The 15,097-nt window shown below is 49.6% G+C and overlaps 1 protein-coding gene and 1 long non-coding RNA gene across 20 annotated transcripts in view; one reads left to right on the forward strand and one right to left on the reverse strand.

The window, feature by feature from the left end:
- KDM5C (lysine demethylase 5C) overlaps positions 1-15,097 on the reverse strand; it is a 49,999-nt gene that overhangs the window by 11,362 nt on the left and 23,540 nt on the right. For 6 of the 19 annotated variants that reach the window (XM_078363981.1, XM_078363978.1, XM_078363977.1 and 3 more), the window contains 11 exons: positions 12,285-12,466; positions 12,072-12,196; positions 11,803-11,950; positions 11,047-11,152; positions 9,890-10,248; positions 9,110-9,248; positions 8,422-8,601; positions 8,133-8,270; positions 7,346-7,945; positions 6,989-7,058; positions 6,651-6,850 (listed from right to left, as the gene is read on the reverse strand). In XM_078363981.1, the coding sequence (XP_078220107.1) occupies positions 6,651-6,850; positions 6,989-7,058; positions 7,346-7,945; positions 8,133-8,270; positions 8,422-8,601; positions 9,110-9,248; positions 9,890-10,248; positions 11,047-11,152; positions 11,803-11,950; positions 12,072-12,196; positions 12,285-12,466 (2,247 nt within the window). Of the gene's footprint in view, positions 1-5,366; positions 6,547-6,650; positions 6,851-6,979; positions 7,059-7,345; positions 7,946-8,132; positions 8,271-8,421; positions 8,602-9,109; positions 9,249-9,889; positions 10,249-11,046; positions 11,153-11,802; positions 11,951-12,071; positions 12,197-12,284; positions 12,467-15,097 lie in introns of those variants that run through there. The other 13 variants (XM_078363980.1, XM_078363979.1, XM_078363976.1 and 10 more) reach the window with 3 other exon arrangements.
- LOC128930607 (uncharacterized) lies at positions 1,985-5,451 on the forward strand. Its single transcript, XR_008478855.2, has 2 exons — positions 1,985-2,124; positions 2,753-5,451. It is a non-coding gene; the product is annotated as an uncharacterized LOC128930607 (long non-coding RNA).

A 15,097-nucleotide genomic window follows, 5' to 3' on the forward strand; every position in this document is an offset into this window, starting at 1 on the left:
GTATAGATGGCATAAAGGGGAGGAGTACTACAGCTGAAGAGCAAGTTAAAGACTCAAGAAATGGGGGATAAAATTGGAGGTAGAAATATTGCGATAACAGAAGTTCCAGAAGCAGAGAAAGATAAAAACGGAAAAGCGCATCTACATTGCGAATGAATGCCTGAGCACAGGACTCCAAGTGACCTGGGGAAGCTGAGCTCCCCATTGAGAGCTGTGTGTTAACAGTACCATCGAGCCATGAAGTTATCTACGTGCAGTAGCACTCCACCACCAAATAGAATCGAGTTATACAAACAGGCCTAGGAGATGAATAAGCTGCCTGAGCAGGCGAATCATACTCCCATCTGCTGTACTGCCATCCCTCTTTTGCCCACATCTGAGGCCTCATGGGGAATTCCCTGTGACTAAGTGACTAAGGGATATCCAGCTTGGTTTACACATGACCCTGCATGATATGCTGGCCCTGCTGGAAGTAAACTGTAGTGTTACAGCCCCACTTAGGGTTGATCCCGAAGGACAGTGAGAAGGGAAATTCTCACAGTAGGACAACTGCTGGGTCACATAGCTGGTCAGAGGTATAGATAGGTTTCCACTGTTTCATGAGTAGTTGTTAATGATTCAGCTAAATGATGAAGAACTTGGAATTAACAGGACTGAAATATTATTGATGAAGTCTGAGGAAGAGCATATGGATGTCCCTCTTGGAATAGGCAGAGATATTCATGTCCCACATAAATGAGCACCAGAGAGTCCACTGCAGAAGAGGACCTCAATCAAGTAGATAGGTAGGTGTCCTATTCTGTGCTGTCAGTCAGTCTCCGTCTCTCACCCTTTTCTTTGCCCAATGGATTCCTGAACAAAATGGCCATGGTGGCAGGCATGAAGGTTATGCATGGGCTTGGACTTCCATCAAGACCAATCTGGCTATAAGCCACTGCTGAATGCCCAACTTGCCAACAGAAGAGAAACCCAAGCCCCTCTATGGAACTATTCCTTGGTGGCAGCTGATTACAGACAGGACAAAATGAAAAAAAGCCACTGGACCCCCAAAATTCTGGCAGGAAGCAGACTGGGGCAACTGTTCAGCTGCAAACATGTGCTGTCTTTCTTGAAAAAGGAAGGCACAGAGGGTAGAACCAAAAGGTCAGAGGGCAGAGCCTTAGAATACTATTCCCAGGCCTTGAAATCTAATCAGGAAACTTCCATTTTCCCAGCTGGATTTCAGAATTATTATAGACCAGTGATTCCTTTATGTCTCCCATTTCCCCTCTTTATGAACCAGAATATCTGTAGTAGTTGTCCTATGGCTATTCCACCATTGTATGTTGGGTGTGTTGGGAAGAGATAACTTGCCTCTTAAGTCTCACAAATCGACTGAGCATGGTGGCTCATACCTGTAATCCCAGCACTTTGGGAGGCCAAGGTGGAAGGATTGTTTGAGCCCAGGCTGGGCAATATAGTAAGAACTTGATCCTGAAGGACAGTGAGAAGGGAAATTCTTGTCTCCAAACAAAGAACTTGTCTCCATAACAAAATAAAAACAATTTTCTTACAAAATATACTTGTCTCACAAATCTAAAGATGGAGAAAAAAGCAGTTAAGAAGCCACATCCAAAGAGTCTCTTTCATATATGGACCTGATTTAGATGATATTCTGGATTTCAGCGCAATGCTATAATTGGATGAGACTTTTAGAGACTTTGGCAAGGAGGTGAATGTATTTTGCATGTGTAAGTAACATGAATCACCAGGACCAGTGGAAAAACTACAGTAGCCAATCTCCAATGACACACCCCCCCCACACACACACACCACCTCCTGGTATTCACACCTTTGTATAATCCCCTCCCCTTGAGTGTGGCCTGGACCTAGTAACTGACTTACTTCTAACAAATAGAATATTGCAAAAAGTGATGGGATGTCACATCTGAGATTAGGTCATAAAGACTAAGAGTTCTGTCTGGCATGTGGGCACTCTCCTTCTGTCTCTAGCTCATCTTGATTGCTCTGCTGAAGCAAGCCACCATGTTGTGAGCCACCCTATGAAAAGGTACACATGGCAAGGAACCTGAGAGCGGCCCCCAGCCAACAGCCAGCAAGAAACTGAATCCTGCCAACAGCCACGTGAGTAAGCTTGAAAGCAGATCCTTCCCCAGTCGAGCCTTGAGATGACTGCAGCCCCAGCTCACACCCTGCAGGCTGTGAGACCCTGAAATAAAAACTAGAAACTCAGCTAAGTTGTGTACAGATTCCTAACCCACAGGGATGAGAGATAAAATGTTTAAAGCCACTGAGTTTTTGAGGTCATTTGTTATGTAGCAAATATGTAACCAATACAGATGGGCATGGAGGTTATGCACCTTGGAAATATGAACTTCTACCTACCAAGGCCACTGTGACCCTAGCACTGCTGAATTCCCAACCTATCAACAGCAGAGGTCAACACTGAGCTCCCATTGTGAACTATTTCCTGATGGCAAGCTGATTACTTTGGATCCCTTCTGTCTAGCACTGGCCCAAGGGTCATAGAGATTTGGTGAAAATTCCAGCTCTGCCAGGCTGATATACCTAGGTGAAGTCTGTTCCTCTAGGGGTCTGTTTCTGTTGGGGACTTTGTGAAATATCTCACATGAAGCTGAGCACCCAGGTGGAGGTTTACAAGGGGCTGTTCCCCTCCCTTTCATGTGAGTGCCCCAGGGCAAGACCCCTGCCCATCTGCTTCCTAACCCCTCTTCTCCTATCACGATTTCAGATCTTCTGGGAAGCACGGTTAATGTCTGCCCTTTCAAGGACCCACTGACCATATACCTCAGACCCCAGGTGCCAATCCCAAGGGGTGGAATCCTGTACCACCAGACTCTGCAATGCAAAGGAAAGAGTTCATATGCACAGTGTGGGGCTCCAACTGATTCTCCTCTTTCTAAAACTAGACTGCAGGCCCTTGGCCTGGAAGTGGAGACAGACTGAGGCCTGTGCCTTGCCTTCCCTCCAGAAGCTCTAGAGCTTGGGGGTGGGAGGAGAGACAGACCTATTAGAGTATTTCAAACACCATGTAAGGCACAGGTGGAGGCACTAGGGAGAAGGTGCAGAAGGGGTCAGTTGGGCCTGAAGGAAGGGTTTGGGTAACATCCTTAATGGAAGTGATGTCTCTTCCCATCCCCTTGTCACCTGCAGATTCAGGAGCCATTTGAGGGATGTGGCAACATTTGGGAGGACTCAGCAGCTAGGTGATGTTCTGTATAATAGAAAATTACTTTGAGGTGAGAAGATACCCACTGCTTCCCTGACCTTTCTCCCCATCCCCTTATCTGAGGGGGAAGGGGGTCCCCTGAGCCAGTCCCCCTCCCTTTCTAGGGGAACGTCTGGGAAAGAGGGCAGATCTGGAACCAGAGAAAGCTCTCTGGAAGAGGTTAGATTTGATCTAGGTCTTGCAGGATGGTGGCCAGGGACCCTCCTGCAGACTTCATAGGATGTACGTCTGCTGTGAAGGAATGTGTGAGGGATGGGACAGGGACATGCCAAGATGGGAAAGGCTGTCTGAAAACCGGTAAGGGATGGGCCCATACCTGGGAGGACCCCTGTCCTGGGCCAAGCAGTTCTCTAACCTGGGAGTTGCTTCAGGTTGTAGGCACCATCTCTTCCTCTCCTGTCTGGCCACTTCTTCCTGTGGCTGACTGCCTTGGGAGTGGTAGTTAAGTGCTGAGATTGAGCCCCTTCCTGACCATTCCAGGTGTCACCTCTCCTGTCAGCTCCTCCAACCCTCTTTTTATGATCAATTCCAGAGAGGTGGGCAGCCAAAAGGTCAGCCTCTTCCCCTGGACTGAGACCTGGGGTCAAACTGGACCCAACAGGGTTGTCCAGGGGCTCCTGTCTCTCCTCACTTGTATAGCCCAGGGTCCCAACTGGAAGACCAGATGAAGCAGGGCTGAGCCAGACCCTGCCACCAATCAAAGCTGCTGCTAGAAGAGGGTGGGCTTTCTTATTTACCATTAGGTTCCTGTCAACTACAAATATGGAAAAGAGGAATGAAACTCATGAAAGTTCAGATGAGAAAGCAAAATAAGGGTGGCAGTGTGCTAAGCTCCTGGGCTAGAGATCAGGACCCAGTCTTTAGCCTTCAGCCTCCTCACAGCCCCTTGAGAGGAGGGAAAGCCCTTGAGGCAGGAATGATGGGAAGCTGACTGATTTAGTAGGGGTTCCATGCTCTTGCTTCCTCCTTTGTATCCTCATATCATGGGCAGACTCCAAACACAGAACACTCAAGACCACAAAGAATGGTTCTTAGCCTTTGGAGGGTCAAGGATCCCTTTATGAATCTGATACAAGCTGGTTAGTCTTCTTGTCAGAAAAACACATGCATGCAAACACCCACAAAAACATGTAAACAATCTGTTAACAGTCCCTGATTTAGTCCAGCACCCTTATCTTAAAGACTTTGGGACCCAGAAGGGAGATCTTTCCAACTACTATGGGATCATTCATGGGCTTGAAACTACTATGCTAAGTGAAAGAAGCCAGACACAAAGGATCACATATTATACTATTCCATTTATGTAAAATGTCCAGAATAGGCAAATGGGATGAGGGGTAAAGGATGACTAAGGGATATGGAGTTCCTTTTTGCAATGATGAAAATGTTCTAAAAATTTTTTTGCAATGATTGCTGCACAACTCTAAATATACTAAAAGCTATTTAATTGTACACTTTTAAGTGGGTGAACTGTATGGTATGTACATTACATCTCAATAAGCTGTCTTAAAAAAGTGAACTCAGGGGTTTCAAATGACCACACATCTGAGCTTTAGTCCCCATTCATCAGGGGCATAAAGAACCTGTGGAGAAAAATCAGGGAATTATGCAGTATACGGGTTAGACAAGAAAATATTCTAGAAAGAACGAGATTCTATGTATAATCTTAAGGGCAATAAAGCATCATGGAAGGTTTTAGGCAGTATATAATCAGATCTACACTTTAGAAATCCAAATCACTTAACTGTACATTTCAAACAAGTGAATTTTATGGTATGTAAATTATATCTCAATAAAGCCATTTAAAAAAAAATCCCTTTGGGAGCTTGAGGAGGATAAACTGGAGGGCATCAACTGGGGGAGGCTGTGGTGTACGAGTCAGGATGAGGGGGCCAGAGCCCATCTGTTTGGACTTGAGGGAAAGCGGCTTGGGGGTAGAGTTGGGGAAGGATCAGAAATGTCTTGCCCAAGGTTAAGAAGCTGGTGGAACTTGATTTCAGAACCCAGAGCTTCCTGGCTTTAGCCCGAGCACTCCTGCTAGCACTATAGCTGCTCCACTGACTGGTGAGGGAAGCACTGTCCTCCCTATCTAAGAGAAATGCACTTCAGAAACATGTTTCCAAAAAATGTTTCTAAGGGTTTTATTTCTAACAAGAGGAAAATAATAAAATAAAATTAAAATAGGCTTCAGTTGGAACCAAGTTTCTTGTCTTGCTTTTTCTTTTGAACAAATTAATTACACACCAACAATCTTCTTTTATTACAACATGAACCCAGGAGGAGGAAAGGAGACAGGGAAGGACGGGGAGGGAGGATTGAGGTGGTTGTGAGGACAAGCACCAAAAGCTTTCTTCAGATCACGGGGAGCCCTGTTCAGCTCAACAGCCAAATTCCTTTAAAATAAAAAACTGTGAGCACAACTATGTGAAGTTTCCTCCTCCTGGGTGGAACAGTCAGGGGAAGGGAGAGGGAGAAGGGGGTAGGAAGGAAGGAAAAGAGGGGAGGAGAGTAGGGGCAGGGGTTAGTGTAGCATGGCCTGGTCAGGACCAGAACTGGGGAGAGAAGGGAGAGGAGAGTCCCCCAGTTCGCATATGCACTGGCCTTGTCTCTGGAATGGTGCTGGCCCAGCCCCAGCCACCCCCCCCACCCCCCCTCCCACCAGCCCATCCATCTATCTGCCTCAGGTGTCTAGGAATGCTGGTTAGAGGCTACCAGGGAGGGAGGACTCCAGGGGCCGGCCCCCAAGAGCTGAGGTCTGAACAATACCTTGGAGTCAGAATACAAAAGTCAAGGGACTCAGGGGTGAGTGGGTAGGGGGATAGCCACCCCCCTACCCACCCACCCCCCAAGAAGCAGGCTTGATGGTCACAAAGAAGATCCTTGAGGCCGAGGGGGGTCTCTGTCAGGGTCTGTGCTAGGCTCAGCCACTGTCACAACTGTTGCTGAGGCGGCTGCTGTGGGCAGGGCAGATGCAGCCGGGGAGTCAGAGTGGAGAAAGGGGCTGAGGGGCCTGAAGTGGTCCCTTGCGCCGGTTCCAAGCCATTCTGGTTCTCCTGGGTGCTGGGGCTGCCACTGGTGGGGATGGGTGCAGGGGGGCCCTCACCCCCAGTCTCCTCCTCCAGCTCTTCCTCCTCCTGGGCCTCCTCGGCCTCTGGCCCTGAGCTCCGTACCCTCTTTGGCTCTAGCTCCTCTCGGGCTGGGTCATCGCCCTCCCCACCCCGATCCACCTTCCGCCGCCGCCGCCTCTCCAGGGCCCGGCCCCGAGCCCGACTCCCGTGACGCTCTGCCTTCTCCAGCTGTGATTACAGATAGGCAGAAAGACAGGTTGTGGGCCAGTGGTCAGGCCTGGGCTCCCTACTCGGTCTGACCTCCTGGCCCGGCCCATGACCCCTCTCCTCACCTCCAGAAGTGTGCGGATCCTCTCCAGGTCTGGGGGCTGTCCAGCCTGCAGCAGCTGCCAGATGCTGTGGTTCTCATCCAGGGTCACCTCGAGCAGGTCCCCCTCCATCATCAGCTCCTCCAGGGGGGCCCGGGTTGCCTCAGGCAGTTCCAACACAGGGCCAGTCAACTGTGGCAACAGCGAGGACAGCAGTTCCAGATCTAGGGGAATGCAGGAACAGGTTGCGTTAGAGGCTGCCCTTGGTCTTAGCCCCACCACTACAACAGAGCTACGTGGGTCCCTCTGATGATGTGCAGTCGACAGCCTACCCACACCACACCTAGACCTACCTCTCTTACCTGAGCCCTCCTCCGGGGCTACCTTCTCAGGACTGGTCACACTGTCTCCATTCTCCAGTAAACCCTGGACCTGCCAAGGAAAGCAAGAATAGGTAAGGGCAACTGAACTGAAGAACCAGGACCTATTCCTCCCCCGCCAACCCCAAATTTGAGATCCTCCTCCTTTTGGAGGGGGATGGAAAACATAGGCTGCCAGCAGGGAGCAGAGTCAAGGAATCTGGACAGATGCAGAATGGAGCGGGAAGGGTGTTCCAATGAAAACTGAAAATTGGAGAGCAAGGGGCAGGGCCAAGCCTAACCTGAGGTAGGGGTTAAAAGACAAGAATCTGAGGACATGAGCTGGGCTGAGCAGCTCACCTTAGGCATATCCTTGCCACTGCCCTCTTTGAGGGGGTCAGAAGCAGGGGCTGAAGGGTAGTTAGGAGGCTCCTCAGGTCTGGGTTCAGGCTGTAGCCGTTGGCGGAGTTCAGCCAGTCGTCCCAACAGAGCAGTCACATCGTCAGAGGCCAGAGCCTGCCTGGCGCGGCCTTGCCAGCTGATGGCCCTCTCTGTGAGGCATTGCAGGGCTTCGCCCTCGGGCAGCCGCACAGGCAGTCTCTGCAGGGCTACCAGCAGTGCCAGGATGGTCTCCAGGCGCGGGCGCCTTGAGCGCATACACAGTGGACACAGGAATTTTGTGTCCCATTCCCACCAGGCCAGCAGTGGGGATGAGGTGGGATTGGGCCTTGGAGAGCTGAGAAGGCGGGGCACTGACACACACCGCCCATGGAACCAGTCCTGACACAGGTCACACTGCAGAGCTCCCGCCCCGGCCGGCACCTGCCCACACACACAGATAGAGGTTGTAGAGGCGGCTGTGGTCGATGATGCCAGTGGACTAGGCTTGGCCGAATTGGTGCGACGCAGCTGCAGGATACCCTCCTTCTCCTTCTGTTCCCCCTCCTTGAAGGCCACAATCTGTCATACCCAGGACAGGAGCAGAGTGGGTTAGCAGCCTATCCCTTCCCTTCTCTGGCCCCTTGTAACACCCTACTCCCAAACCAGGAGAACTAAGGCTCAGGAAGCAAGCGGTCTGCTGATGGTCACCCAGCTCAGACACTATCACCACCAAGCTCTTCTCTCCATCTGTGTCTAAGCTCCTTACCACAGAGCCAGGGTCCCTGAGGTCCTGCGCAGACAGCCCCAGCAGCTCCGTGTCAGATTTGTACAACCCCAGCTCCTTCTCCATCCACCGGCTGCGCTTGGTGCTGTCTGAGCCAGCGTCTGCACATGGGCAGAGCACCTGAGGCAGGCAGACAGAGATGGAATGACTGGGCTTCCCTTATATCCCAGGCCCTCTCCTTCCCTCCCTGGTACCCTCACAAAACCCATATTATCACATAGTAGCCAGGGCAGGTGTAAGAGATGCAGTAGGTCAAGGTCCCAGGCCTCACCTCCAGCAGTGTGTAGCAAGAATTCTTCTTGAGGAAGGTCTTGGAGGCTTTCTCCCTCCAGGAGTGAGCTGTCAGTACCTGTAGCTCTAGCTGTCTCAGCTCCTCCAGCCCCACAGGTAGGTCCCGGCCCACAGCCACCAGGCCCTCCAAGTCATCCAGGCAGGGGTAGTGGTCACCATTCTAGGGACAAGGGCAAGAGACAGCTTAGTTCAACTTGCCAATGCTACTGATGCTTATTCTGTCCCTGGCCGTGAGCTGGAAACATGAACTGGGCTCAGTCTTGAGGGAGAAAAAAACCGGCGTCATCCTGAGGAACACCCACTTAACACTCTCTCACAACTCTGGCATCTACTGATTGGCTCAGCCCCAAGTATCCAGTCAGTCTTCTGTTGTGGTTTGCTTCCTCTCTCCTCCACGCCCCTGCCCTGCTCACTCCCATACCACCTGTTTCCCTGGCCCACCATTCTCATCCTAACCATTGCCCTCTCTTCCTTCAGGCCAGCCTCATACTCTTCCTCTCACCCTGCTCATCAGGCACATTTTGCCTCCTGACTATATGCCATGCCCCATTACTCTCTCCAGCCAACCCAACCCATCCCATCAACCCAGCACATCCCAGTGTATATTCCATCTCTTCCCAGCTGGACTGAAGGCCTGGGGTGGAAGATTGGGGTGGCAGGGTCCTCACTTGGATCTCATCCACATCAGCAATCCAGGCCCGGGCCTTAGCAAGAGCCTCCTTGAGAGCCTGGATGTTGGGCAGGTGAACAGGGATGTTTTCCGCCTCACGAATTATGGCCTCGAGTGTGGCTGGTGGATGCTTCTGCCTAAAGGTAGGAAAAACAAAGAAACTCAGTCTAATGTGGTCTGCCTGACCAGAAGCCCACATTGCCCACCAGATATAACTGCATGGGCCCCTTGGATGTCTGTTATTCCTGCTGCCACTTGGGTCTACTTGCTTGTATTCCACCTAAGGGTAGCTGCCAGTCCCTGCTTCACCAAGATTGCATGTGCCCAACTTCATCCTTCTGCCATTGCTCTTGTGCCTCTGCTTGCCTGCCAATCTGCTGGCCTGCTGGCAGTGCCTGCATAACCTGTATTGTGTAATCTGTTGCTGCAGTTTGTCAACTGCCCTGTATGGGGTCTTTCTACTAACATCTGCCCATCTGCCTATCACTTGTGCTTCTGGGTATGGGCACATGAGCCTGTAGGACTAGTCCTCTACATAATCTCTATCTGTCCATTTCTGCTTCTCCATCAGCCTCTCTCTGCCTTTAAGTATACAGAGATTTTTTGTTTTGTTTTGTTTTTAAAGACAAAATGACAAGATAGGGCACAAAAGGAGGGAGGAGAGTCAGTATGGCAACACAGAAGCGTGATACCTAGGCCACCCCATGGGAATCATCTTCTGGGTCTCCATTCAACGTTGATGTTTGGAATAGGGCAGGAAAGCAGCAGCTGGACCTACCTGGCCTCCAGGCAGAGGTCGGCTTTCTCCTCCCAGCGTTCAGCAATGGTCAGCAGCTCCTGCAGCTCAGCCTGGGCTTTATCCACAGCAGGGCTAGGGGCTACACTGGCACCCGCGACCAACAGTCCTCGCATGACAGCCAAGGTGCCCCTTCGGGCTGAGGGGGCCAGTGTGCGTTTCACCTCATCCAGCCATCGTGCCTGTTCCACCTGCCGCTGGAGCTGCTGGGCCTCAGGAACCTCCACCCCTAGCTGCCGCCCCCTCTCCAACAGGGACTGCAGTAGCCCTGGACTGGAGGGCTGTGAGGCCAGGGCCTCACGAGCCTCAGCCTGGTAGGCCTCCACCTGTTCCAGAACACCCTACCAGAACACAGGATGAAGAACAAACTCCTTAGCTGGGCCCACTGAGGGCCAGATACCCTTGTGCCATCTACCTTCTTGCCTTCCAAGCTTTTGGGGCAAAAGAGCCTAACATTGGCTGGACTCTCCTTCTCTAAGCCCTAAGACAGTGGGGTTCCCAACACTGACTGCTCATTAGAATGCCCTGGGGAATCTGTTAAGAATACAGATTCCTGGGCCCCAACCCTAGAGATTCTTAATAATTATGAATCTATGCTTTATTTATCTCTCCAGAGGGCTCTGTTCTCAGGGCACCAAGAGACCTCTATGCCCTAAAAATTGCTATGCTTAGTCCTCACATAGACCCTCGTGCTTACCACCCTGGGATCTGTTGCCCTCTGCATCTCATTCCTCCTCCACTTTCATGAATTTCACTCCACTTTCCAAGCCCAACAAGCACCCTTGTTACCTCCTTCTCCTCTACCCCTCCTCTAGGAAACCTTACCTGGACTCTGTATCCTGTATTCATCCCCTTGCCACCTGACCCTCAAGTCCCATTTCTAACAGGACTTGAAATGCGCTTCCGCCCATCCTCCACCTCCAGGGCCACTCGCACTTTGTTGGCCCAGGTGTCAAAGGACTCAGCCCGAACCTTCAGCTTATGCAGGGACCCTTGCCTCACCCTCCCACCTGTTCTTTCCTCAAATGTACGTCCTGTCTCGCCTGAACACTTCAGGCTTTTGAAAGGAGCCAAGAGTAGCCTGCTGCTCAGGTCCCCCAGTCCCCCTGATCCCTCAGCAGCACTGCAAGCATCCTCACCTTGACATCCCCAATCTGATGCATGGCACAAGGCAGGTTGTTCATCTGGTCCAGAAAGGCCTGGAGCTCAGCCAGGGTCATCTGTAGACCAGCCACCCTGTGGGGGCTATGGAGTTTCACATGTGAGGTTTCAGGTCCAAACCCAGTGCCCTCCCTCCATGTATATGCTAAGACCCAAGACCTTTCCTCACCACACCTGTCCACCTTGATCTTGCGTATTTTAAATTTGCCCCAACTGCCCGGGTTAGAGGGAAGGTTTTAAATTATAGAGCGTGTTCATATTATGAGGGGAAAGAATTAGAAGAGAGGTAAATACATGGCTGGTGAGGACAGAGGGAGCTTAGAAACTAATGGGTCATAACAAGAGCTGTACTATGCAATCCATCCTCTACTGTGAACTCTAGCTGTGCAGCAGAGATCAGGTTTACACATCTGTGTCCTGTTCTTACCTGTAAGCCTCCCACAACTCTTCCCTGCCCATAAAACCCCTCAGCCTCTCTCTCAGGCCTCTTCCAAGTACTGATAAAAAATAAACACGTCTAGCTTTCTAACACAGAGGCTCTCCTCTCCATTCTAGGTGGCCTGGTCTCCTTGCCCTCCCTAACACCTTCCAGGCCATCTCACACTCATCCCTGGCAGCTTCCTGCTGATGTCCAGTCTGCCAAATGGTATCCACAGTCTACCCCTTGCAGTACTTTTCCTAGGTGCTGGATCCTGAGCACCTCATGTATGTCCCAACTCCTCATGCTACCATACCCAGCTTCCTGGCCGCTGACCAGTCCCAGAGCTCGGGACACACAAGCCTCTGCCTCACTCAGGCAGTTCTTTAGTCGCTGCAGCAGCTCACTATTAGGAAACCTCCGCTCACGGGCTTCAGACTCTAGTGCCCTCAGTTCTTCAAGGCCTGGAATAAGAATGAGGGCAGCAAGGAGTAGGCAGTATTGAATAAAGGCAGAGGAAGGGGGTCGGAGTACAGAAGGGAACGGAACTTGCCTGTGGAGTCCCTCCATCCCCCCATCACTCACTGCGCTTCCGCCCATCCTCCACCTCCAGGGCCACTCGCACTTTGTTGGCCCAGGTGTCAAAGGACTCAGCCCGAACCTTCAGCTTATGCAGCATGGCAGGAAGCTCATCCAAGGTATACCGATACCTGGAGGAAGACGGCAGGCAAGAGCATGTCTGGCCCAGCTCTGCATCCTCCTTCTTGCCCCACTTCCTTCAGAAAGGCCCATGCTCACCGCAGGTACTGCCGGCTACTGGAGCACTTGCAGAGATCATTGATGTGGGAAAGGCAGACAAGGCCGTCTGGGCAGTCGTAGCAGGCCAGGGCTGACAGGAAACACGTCGTCTTGCACTTGATGCACTGGCGTTCATCATCTGGGAGCAGCTCAAAAGCCTCTCGCTCAGCCTCTGTGATGCCCTAAGGGCATTCAATCCATGTTATATATAACCAGAACCAGGTAGCAGAATCCTCCATCTCAGCCACCACTGATCCCTACTTTAGACTCAAATCTATGCTGAGGGTCATGGGGTTTAAGAGGCGAAACCCCCTGGGGCATACCTGCCCTTTGTAAAGTCCAGACTCTCAAAGCTGAAGGAATCAGATAAACCAGGGAAAGATCAGTGTAAGCTGAATCAGACAATTTTATAGAGGAAGAAAAATCAGTTGAGATCCAAATCAGCAGAAAGGGCACTGTGGGTGAGAAGTGAGGAAAATGGTGGACCAAGATACCAGAGAGGTGGCAATGTGTGGAAGTGGCCAAGGGACAGGCCTGGCTAGTTATGGAGGATGTGTACTGGGGAACAATATTGGCTTCCAGTTACTCAGCACCCACTGTGTTCCAGGCACGACTCTGGCCACTTAGTAGGCAAAAGATACCTGTGCACATATATAACTTAGAGAAATTCAACAGTATGTGCTTGTGTTCAGGGTTTAAAGAGATAAAATAATTTTGTCCCAACAATATGGCTTCCAAACCTAATCCAATGACTTCAACTGCTGCTCAGATAAAGAAAAAGCAATCCATTTCAAAAATGAAGGAAAAGCTGGCTATGTCGGAGTAATTGAGAGACAACCCAGTGCTTATATCTAATGGTCAATTTTAGGGATTTTGATGGGAAATGTTGACTCTTAACAGTTTCTGTCTTACATACCAACTTTAACACCTAACCTCTGCATAAGTTATGAGCCCAAATCCCACTCTGCCACTTATTCTCTGTGTGATCATGATTAAATCATTTAACATCTGAGTCTGTTTCATTATCTAGTAAGATGGAGATAAACGGTATCATCTTTGTTGGGTTGTTAGAAGGATTAACAAAGACATTGGGTTGTTAGAAGGATTAACAAAGACAAAGCAGCTATGGAATTAGACAAGTATCTCAGCACTTAGAGTCAGTGTTCATCAAGTATTTACTGTTATTAGCTCTAATTTTCAGATAAGAATATATATTCCACAGGCCTATCTCATTTTACGAAGGCAGAAACCAAGTCTCAGGGTCAGTAAATTACCAAACTGAGTTAATTTTGACTCTAAAGCCAGAGAATATTCTAAGGATGAAGTCTCTTAGGGTTTTTTTGGACCATGGACTCTTGAGAATTTGATGTAAACTATGAGTCCTCTTCCCAGAAACATACTTCAATATACATACAATCTCTTACAGGATTCCAAGACTATGGTGTCCAGAATGCTTCTGTGAGTTAAGGGCCAAGTGTGAAGAATTTTGAATGTCAAGATGAGAAGATCTATTCTCCCCACCTTGCTTTGGCTCCTTCCCACAGCCTGGCACAGCCACACAGCCATCATTTAATAACAGTACTGAACAGAGTGAGAAAATGATGCCTGGAAAAGCCCAGGGACTCAACAACTACCACCACGACTGAGAGGCCCCAGACTTCCAACATTACTGTAGCTATAGTTCTCCCTACAGCCCACACTCACAGGGAAGTTATAAATGAGCTTTAAAATAAGAAAAGTATTACCCTAAATATAGGCAGCAAGGGATCCCACAGAACCAGTATTAAGACTCACAAAGTCAATTCCCTAACTAGGCAATTGTGAAATCTGAAGACGATGGCTGAAACTACACGAGTGGACTTTAGAGCTCTGTAGCAGCTTCCACTCAGCTATACACACAACTGACACACAATTATGAGAAATCAATGAAAGCAGGACCACCTTCTACTTGGTAATATTATTGCCCTAGCTTGAACCATCTGCATGTAATAAAATGGCATTTCCTGAGAAACATTCCATACATATTTCAATCGGTTTCTTCATGTATAAACAATGTCAATGGCAGCTGCAACATTGCAAAGGCAATGTAACATAGATGGCTTTCACATAAATCACCTTACTCTAACTTTACACTTTGCAAGTTAGATATTTATTCCCATTTTAGAATGGAAAAGTGAGACTATGAAAGATGAAGTAACTTGATACAAAGATAATCAGTGGTGAGGTTTCATATGCCAGCTATCTTGCTGGGTCACTTAAATAATGATAAATAGCTGCTATACCAGTACCTGCTATGGGTCAGTCACTAAGCAAACATTATCTTTAATCCAATCAACTATGCAAAAAGATAAGCATTATCATAATCCCATTTTTCGGACGGGAAAACTGAGAATGAAGTAAACTGACTTAAAAAAGGTTGCTGGCCGGGCGCGGTGGCTCAAGCCTGTAATCCCAGCACTTTGGGAGGCCGAGGCGGGTGGATCACGAGGTCAAGAGATCGAGACCATCCTGGTCAACATGGTGAAACCCCGTCTCTATTAAAAATACAAAAAAATTAGCTGGGCGTGGTGGCGCGTGCCTGTAATCCCAGCTACTCAGGAGGCTGAGGCAGGAGAATTGCCTGAACCCAGGAGGCGGAGGTTGCAGTGAGCCGAGATGGCGCCATTGCTCTCCAGCCTGGGTAACAAGAGCAAAACTCCATCTCAAAAAAAAAAAAAAAAAAAGGTTGCTGGTAAAGGGTATAGCAGAGAATGGTATGTGGTTTTCAATCGAGATGCATCTAGTTCTTTTCACTATACTCCAAGAGTAGAGGC

This window comes from Callithrix jacchus, chromosome X (assembly GCF_049354715.1).
Source record: "Callithrix jacchus isolate 240 chromosome X, calJac240_pri, whole genome shotgun sequence".
NCBI lineage: Eukaryota > Metazoa > Chordata > Mammalia > Primates > Cebidae > Callithrix > Callithrix jacchus.